Here is a 9,021-nt window from a genome sequence, read left to right as displayed (position 1 = left end):
ACTCCGTCTCAGTCAAGTTTTTGCCTCAATTTAGTGACATATTTGATTAATGTCTCTTATTATGAGACTATACTTTAGGTCCTGTATCTTCACAGCCGTGGCTTTTTCATGACATCAAATGCAAATATTATGTGATTTTTTTTTTTCATATGTATTTTTCTTTTTCATAATCCAGACATAATTGGGTTGTTTTTGTGGTGAGTCATGCATAACCGTAATAAGGCAGCACAATACAGCGAGAGGAAAAATAATACGGTAATGCTTTATTCATGTTTCGCTTCTCACACTTTGGAACACGTACAAAATGATTTATAAATGGGAATCACGTCCATCTTTATTGGTTTGATAATGAAACAGCATGTAAAGATTGCAGCAAGCGGAGTCCTACGACTACAGGAACATTCTCTTGATACCAACAAAAGGAACAAGAAAACATTTTCGAGGACCACCAATTCATAAACGACAGATAAAATACACTTGAACTCCCACACATCGATATACCATATATATATTTACATCATATAGAATTCCATGAAAACTAAAGCACTTTAAACTGTTTACCTTTTTTTTATTTATTTTTTTAATATCTTTTGAGGAGATATAGGCATGTCCCACAGGTAACCGTTTTTTTCTTTTTCTCCCTGTTCATACTCATACCAAGTCCCTTCTGTGGCACGACTGGCTAGTCGGAGCTTCTTACAAGCAGTTTGCAATTTGGACAGTTCAGAAGTCGTTCGGGTAGCCATGGCAACCATATCAAAAGGTCAAGGGGCGGGACTTGTCAGAATATGAGCAGGGGGAAAAAAGAATGCACGCTCAGGCTCTTCACATTCCTGCAACCATTTTCCCATGATACTCTTTGCCCTCTTCTGTTCCAGACACTGGTGCGGTTTGGTCTACGGTCTCCTGTACTGAATCTTGAGTGGGTGGCTTTTGGGGCACCTCGGCCTCCTCTTTCCCCTGGGTGTCTCTTTTGGTGAGCGTGCTTTTCCCGTTATCAACCTGATCAAAGAAATCCTTCATGGCCTCCTCATACATGTCATAAGGCGACTGTCCGTTTGCGGCGGAATCAATAGCTCTCTTGCGATCGCTCGAGCTGGTATCGGGGTACTCAGTCAGGAGTTTGGCCGCGAGGAAGGTTGACTCTTCGTCCTCATCTACTGCATCGTCGTCGTAATCGTCTTTTCTTTTGCTCGGAGCTTTGTTTAACTCGGACAGGAACAAGCCTCCCCGTCGTCCGCTTGGGTTGAAGTACTTTGCCATGGCTGTTTTGTAGGGCCTTTGCTGAAGCAAAGAAAATTTCGCATTCTTGTTGGCCAGATTCCCTAACCCGAGCACTTTGAGGATATCCTCAGTCTTGACGTCATGAGGGATATCGCTCACTGTGACTTCAGGCTGACGACCGTTGTAGTACTTGATGACCCGGCTCTTGTACCGAGGTTGGCTGGGCTTCCTAACGAGCTGGCTCTCAGGAAGGCGTTGCTGTTGTTTCCTGGTTTCCTCCATGAAGAGCATTCCAACCAGGTCCTCTGGAGGCACCTGGAGCTTCATTGAAATGGCCGACAGAAGTTGCTTGATTGCCCTAGGGTCCATTAGAGAGGGTCTGGATAGTAGCCGCCTCCTTCCTTCCATCAGGTCCCGTTTTTGTGCTTGGTCTGTCATCTCCAACACCTTCAACAGGTAGTAATCCACGAGTTTTGTGTCATCTTCAGGGTTCTCATCGTCCTCTTCTGTGGGGCTTGCTCGTCTCTCAATGGCCTCGCCCTGCTCGCCGTTGTCTCCCAGCCCTCGTTCGTATTCTTCGTGGCTTCCTTTGACTACTTCCTCCGTCTCGAGCTGCTCCTCTAATGGCACCCATTCCTCCCCTCCAGTCACGTCCTCGTACGCCAGGCTCCTAACCCTGTAGAGGTCATCATCGTCTTCGTCATCCTGGTTCTCTCGCTTCTGCGCGGCCGACAGTTTGCCGAGCTCTTCGAAGATGGAGCGCATGTTGGCGAGGCTCTGAGGAGTGTACTGCTCATCCAGATCCTCAGTAGCCCGCTTGTTGTCCCTGCGGTTCTCCTCATCCTCAAACATCAACGGGTACTTCTTGTGCGGCTTCACGAAGCCCCCGTAGTCTCCGACGGGGCTCTCGGTTTCTGGGCGTCTGCTCTTGTGAAGGCGGCGCTCGTTTCCAGGCGCTGGCTGGCTTTCCGGGCTCTCTCCAGTCTGTTCGAGCATCCGCAGCAAAGATCGAACCCACTGTGGCACCTTGTTGTCGGGCCAATGGGTGGCGTCCTCACGCGTGGGCGCGTTCTCGTCCTGAAGGGAGGCGAGCTGCACTAGAAATCGGAATTTGTCCACCTCGTCATAGTCCCCGGTTGGGCTCTCCGGTCCATCGGCTCTCTGCTTCAAGCTTTCGATGTACTCCAGGGCTTTGATCATATCAGAGCTGGGAGCGAGGAAGCCACCCTGGTCTCCGCCTCGCAGGCGATGGTGGCGCACTGAGGCGCCCTGCACGGTTAGTGTGTGGAGGAGGGTAGCGAGCAGGACCGCCACCCCTCTGGCGGACAGTTTCGGTAGTGACAACATCATACCACCTAGGGATAAACAAGCATAAAACTAGTTAGCCCATGCAATCTTTTTATTTATGTTGCAAAAAAAATGACTGCAATGTAGATAAAATCTTTTTAAAGTTTAAACTACCTATGTGAGAAACTACTTGGAGTTGTTTTACAACACAAAAATGTTTCCAAGACCAAGCAGAAGAGACGCGCGGCTCTGAGCGCCAGAGCAGCAATGAGCTCAGGCAGAACACAACATGTTTTTAAACCACAACAGCCCAGGATGAGTCACCGCCTGTTGTCAAGGTAACCTTTCACTTGTGGCTATACGATTCTTTAAGAACAGATCTATTGATATACACATTCTAAGAACAAATCTCGATTTAAAAAAAAACAACAGTCTAGATGGAATACATTTCACTGATCTTTGCCGCGGAGCCGATAAGCTCGAGATGAGAGCTGCTGATGATGAGTGATAGTATCTAATCAAGCAAAGCCGTAAAGAAAAGAAAAGGGGGAAAAAAAAGCTCTACTCCTCAATAACCCTCGCAAAGCAGACTAAATCATACGTGAACTATCTTCACACCGCATCATTTCGTGATTAGAAATGTTTTAAATGTGCCGTCGTACCTTTTGTGTAGAGCTCAGAGAATGTGAATGAGCGTGAACAGCATGTCCTCCGTGTTGTCTCAATGCGCTTCGGTTGTGTTTCAGCACCGGACAGCTCCTCGCGCTATATGAGGCGGCACCTGACCAATGCGTCACCGGTGCTCACGCAATACCGAGACTGTGCATGCATGCATCCGTACCGACGGTAACCATTCACACCGTTCATCTCTAGTGGGAAACTGAACCAACCTCGTATATTAACACGCTTGGTCTGTGTGTGTTTTATTAATGAAGAGGGTAGTCCTTTTTTTTTTTTTATAACCGATAAGTAAACCATATCCTTCTAGGATTTTACCATCGTTTCTGCCAAAAAAAAATACACTTTAAGTAATAACATAATGCAAAAAAACGCTATCAGCTGCCAATGGTGAAATAAGATATCAAAAGTAAATTGCCTCATAATCTCATATTAATTTAATATAGATAGATAGATAGATTAAATTGCAAAATCAAATCTCTCTCTCTCTCTCTCTCTCTCTCTCTCTCTCTTACACATTTATTTTAGTGTTTTTGGTTTTTCACGGAACAAACAGAACAACGACAACAATGAGGGGGAAAAAAAGATATATAAAATAATATAACCTATAACAAAACAACAGAACAGTAGAAAGACGAACGTGACCCTGGACCACAAAACCAGTCATAAGGGTCAATTTAGAGATGTATAAATCACCAGAAAGAATAAATAAGCTTTCCATTGATGTATGGTTTGTTAGGATTGGACAATATTTGGCCGAGATACAAATATTTGAAAATCTGGAATCTGAGGGTGCAAAAAAATCGGAATATTGAATATTTTATAGGTCTTTTATAGGAATATTTAAAGGTCTTTAAAGTTGTCCAAATGAAGTCCTTAGCAATGCATATTACTACTAATAATAATGCAGTTTTTATATATTTACGGTAGGAAATGTATGATCTTTACTTAATATCCTAATGATTTTTGGTATAAAAGAAAAATCGATCATTTTGACCCATACAATGTATTATTGGCTATTGCCACAAATACCAAATGTGGTCCAGGGTCACAAATGCATAAGAGCCAAATATTCCTTTGACTGGACAGGTAATGCTTAAACAGGAGACAAATTCGTAAAAGTCGTAGAGCCACACGCGTCATAATCTGAAGACCACGCCCACTCTGGGGGGGAAACAATCAAACCGTCTCCATAGAGACAGAGCGTATTTAGGCCACGCCCACACCGTGGGGGGGTGGACAAACAGTCCAACGCTCTCCATTGACTTTGTATTGAGTGAAGCGGCCTCCTTGTCATTTTTGACTTATAACAAAAAAACAGAACAATGTCTAAAAGCTGATATGTGACCAGGTGTACAGCAAACAAGCTAAACAACCCAGAACGAAATACCCAGAAGTTTTTATAAGCTGTTGACCAAAAAAACGAGCGTTTAAGGACAAATAAGTGGATGCAGGCAATCGAGACAGTAGGCGACATTACACTGAGAACCTCGCCCACTGGAGGGGAACGTAATCAGCGACAGGAAATATAATATATAAAACTGACATTTGGATATTTGACTTACCAGTGACAAAATGTTTACTGCACACATAGGCATACTGAGTGTCAGGATCCCAAAATGTACCCATTCTTCCTGCTGAAGCTTCACGCCTGTATCCACTTTTGTCTCCTTAAAAGCTCGTTTTTTGGGGGGTCGACAGCTTATAACAACTCATTTCTGTGTTTTTTAGCTTGTTTGCTGTACACCTTGTCACATATCAGCTTTTAGACATTGTTCTGTTTTTTTGTTATAAGTCAGAAATGACAAGGAGGCGCTTCACGCGATGCAAAGTCAATGGAGACGGTTTGATTGTCTCCCCCCCAGTGTGCGTGGCCTAAATACGCTCTCTCTCTCTCTATGGATACATATTAAGATAAAATATCTATTACCCTTATGACTCATAAGAATGACAATGGTAACAATGATTGTGTACAATACAAAAAGCGAGATAAAGTGCATTATCCTGACTATTGCCAGCTGTCTAATAAAATTTTAGGCACAGCATTAAACAAATGATCAGTGAAAACAGATTACACTCCATTGCTAATAACTTTGGCTTTAACAGGGGTCATTGGCTATGAATGCACTGCATCAATTACCTTAAAATGTGCTAAAACTTGCCCAAAAATGAAACATTTCTGTTTCAGATATACATGTGCCTTTTTTTTCATCTTATTAGTTGTATTGAGTAAGAATGAGGATATGCATAGCCGTGCAATGTAAAAACTGGTTTCTTCATTGTCTTTCTTTACGAACAGGCATCACAGAGTTAAACCGTCAGGCGATGAGTCACACACACGCACAAACGCACACTGTGGGACTCATTGGGGAGAGGAAGGCCTCTGATAAATATACAGCTGCCGGTTGTGGATCTCTCCCACCGTCCCTAGGCACCTACAGTCCCGAGCATCTATTAGATCCTGCGGTGGGGCCTGTCAGCAGCTGAATTAGGTGCCCTAGTGACATTAGTGCCAAGATGACACTCATCTGTACTTGATCACTTTTCCTGGAACACAGACAGAAGTCTCTGCGGAGAAAGCTTTGTCCTTTTTTCTCCCCCAGTCACATTATTTTTGGTATTTTTAGCTGCAGTTTCCAAGTACAAAAAGGAAAGAAAAAGAGTTATTTTCGGCATGCTTACCCAGACAGCCTTGCATTGTCCTGCAGTCTTAAAAATAAACACCCTATTTGAAACCAAAAAGATAATGCTGCATGAGACTGTTTAACTGTCTTTGATTCTTTGTATTCCTCTATTCTATGCTGCTTTAAAGAACCTAGAAACCAATATACATAAAAGTTCTTTATTGGCTTATGGTTCCATGAAGAACCTTTAACATTCACAGGGTCCAGTAAGTGACAAATTGCCGCCCACCCCTCTCCTTTAGGACCCCAAGCGATCCCATTGGTGCACAGTGTACATTTTAGCGGCATCTAGCGGTGAGTTTGCGAATTGCAACCGTCTACCGCTCACCCCTTCCTTTTCGAAGCACAGTGAAGCTACGGTGGCCGACATAGGACAAAGATGTCATTGTCTGAGACATTAGAGAGTAGCTAGCGCTCTGTAGAGAAGTTTGTCCGTTTAGGGCTACTGTAGAAATATGACGGCGCAAAATGACGACGTCACTGTAAGGGGACCCGCGGTGTATGGAGATAGAAATGGCTCATTCTAAGGAAATAAAAACATAAGAGTTCATTTTGTAAGGTCATTATACACTGAAAACATATTATATTGTATGTTATATTGCATTTCTGTCAATAGATCCTCATAAATATTACACACTGCACTCTTTAGCGCCTAATTACAATTCCTACAAAATCATGTTATGATAAATGCTGTTTCAACTATGTTATAATGACCATTTATCTCTGTATTAGTTAGCTTATATACTAGCATACAGATAAGCAATTAGCCTGATAGCTTAGTTTATACACACATTTGCACATACCCTACATTTATTCTCAATTATCTTTAATGTACTTGTGTTAAATTAAGTGTTAAATGTCAAATATTTCACTTATAAATAAAACATATGAATACTGTTAAATTATTCACTTAAAAGGCTATTATTATTATTATTATTATTATTATTATTATTTAACAGTTAATCAAGTGTAACTTGCATGCCTATACTCGCAAGTACAGGGGGGCCAATTACAAAGAAGATATATATATTTTTTTAAATAAGTTATTTCATTCTAAAAACAATTGCCTTATAAATGAATACAATTATTATTATTATTATTTTACGATGTCCTCGTATTTTTATCATAAATCATTACTTTTAGTCACCATTACAGTCTGTCTGTAAAAGTTTTGCAATTATTTAACCAATGAAACGTATTAAAAACAGCTTGTGACTTAACCTCATAACTCAATTGGCTCCTTAAAGTGTCAGTCAAACCTCAGTCATAACTCCGCCCCTCCTCTTTCGAGAATGAAGTGCCACACACAGTTTGGACCGTCTCTGCTTGTTTGCTATGCAAAAAGGTAAATAAATAACATGTTGTTTGAATAAGTACAGAGTTTTCTTGACTCAAGACACACACTATGTATAAAGGCTAATTTTTTATGTATTTGAGGAGTGGAAAAGTGTGTCTAGCATTTCGTTGAGTCATAGCTAATACTTCTTAAAAAGCCTGTGTGACGCACTTCATCTTTAAATGGCAATTTCACCTAAAATTAAATTTCTGTCATAAATTACTCACCCTCGTGTCGTTCCAAACCCGTAAGACCTTCGTTCATCTTTGGAACACAAATTAAGTTATTTTTGATAAAATCCGAGAGGTCCCAGAAAGCTAGGAAAGACATCTTTAAAATATTCCTTGTGATTCCAGTGGTTCAACCTTAGTTTTATGAAACGACAAGAATACTTTTTTTGTGTGTAAAAAAACAAACAAAATAATGACTTTATTCAACAATTTCTTGTAGCCTGTGTTGTGCAGCGGTTCAATGGCAGACTCGTGCGCATGCGTCGTGGTGCTCAAGTGAACAGCATTGGCCAATGGTAAGTTCTGGAAGCGCTGCACTGTTTACGTAAGAGTCTGACAGACTAGTAGAAATTATTGAATATTTTGTTTGTTTGTTGCGCACAAAAAAAGTATTCTCGTTGCTTTATAAAATTATGGTTGAACCACTGTTCACATGGACTATTTTAACTATGTCTTTACTGCCTTTCTGAGCCTTGAAAGTGGGAATTAAATAGATGTCTATGGAGGGGTCGGAGAGCTCTCGGATTTCATCAAAAAGATCTTTATTTTTGTTCTGAAGCTGAACGAAGGTCTTGAGGGTGAGTAATTAGTGTCAGAATTTTCATTTTTAGGTGAACTAACATGAGATTTTGGTCAGATGACAGAAAACACTGAGCGTCCACTACAATAAACGTAATAACTTAATAATAAGTTGATGAAAATTATATGCTGCCATTACAGCATATATGTCTGACATTCGCCGATCAAAAACCTCACTCATAACTCCATTCGAGCTTGATGTGGTAAAATGTTAATAATATAATGACACATGCAAGTGACTGACCATATATAAAATCACAATATCAACATTTACAACACATCCCTGCTAAAAAAAAAAAAGTGGCCTAAACCCCTCTAAAACCAACCTGGGCAACCAGCTAAAACCAGCCAACCAACCTAGGCTGGTTTTAGTTGTTGTTTTTTTTCAACAGGGATTGTTTAATTATTTAAAAGAAATACATCAAAAGGTTCTTCAATGGCATCACTTCAAACCCCCCTTTTGGAACCTTTATTTTTAAGAGTGTGCTGACCTGAAGAACCTGTAATTTAACATCAAGATCTTTATTAATCTCTAGAGAATAATAAACAGCAAAAAGTCATATTAGTCCCTGAAAGCCCAGAATCAGAATGGTGCATATATTTCTTCATTAAAGCGCCCTGCAGTTTGTTTTTAGCACATACTGATTCTGGGCTCGTAACCCACAGTCAGCTGACTGCTCTCTGGGGAAAGAGGGGTGAGACGGGCCCTCCTGACGTTAATGGAGCAGTCACATGATCAGATGAGTCATAAGCCTGTGTGTGTGCGTGCGCGTTAGTTAGGGGGGATGTTTCCATGGCTGTAACACCAAACAATCCATTCTATTTCTGCTTCTTGATTCATAAAAAATACATATCTACTGACTTCCATTAGGAGGAGTGCTGGGTTTCAGCAGAGCTGTTCTCCTGAAAAGCTGTCTAAAAACTCCTCCCTGCTTCCTCAATAAGATTACAAGGAAATCAATCCACAACTCATTGAATTTCTTGATTTTCTCCCCTTAACCAT

The 9,021-nt window shown here is 41.1% G+C and overlaps 1 protein-coding gene across 2 annotated transcripts; it reads right to left on the bottom strand.

Annotated features, from left to right (window-relative positions):
- Window positions 1-241: 241 nt before the first annotated feature.
- scg2b (secretogranin II b) lies at window positions 242-3,404 on the bottom strand. 2 transcript variants are annotated; one of them, XM_079819072.1, is made up of 2 exons: window positions 3,174-3,404; window positions 242-2,579 (listed from the first exon to the last, which is right to left on the bottom strand). In XM_079819072.1, the coding sequence occupies exon 2, from the start codon at window positions 2,572-2,574 to the stop codon at window positions 826-828; it is 1,749 nt and encodes a 582-aa protein (XP_079675198.1). In that variant the 5' UTR covers window positions 2,575-2,579; window positions 3,174-3,404; the 3' UTR covers window positions 242-825. The 2 variants fall into 2 exon arrangements, with proteins under 2 accessions (XP_079675198.1, XP_079675197.1); XM_079819071.1 differs by lacking the exon at window positions 3,174-3,404 and adding an exon at window positions 2,686-2,771 and having other exon boundaries at window positions 248-2,579.
- Window positions 3,405-9,021: the final 5,617 nt, after the last annotated feature.

Source organism: Gobio gobio, assembly GCF_949357685.1.
Source record: "Gobio gobio genome assembly, chromosome: 6".
NCBI lineage: Eukaryota > Metazoa > Chordata > Actinopteri > Cypriniformes > Gobionidae > Gobio > Gobio gobio.
This window is presented reverse-complemented; position numbering and strand designations above follow the sequence as displayed.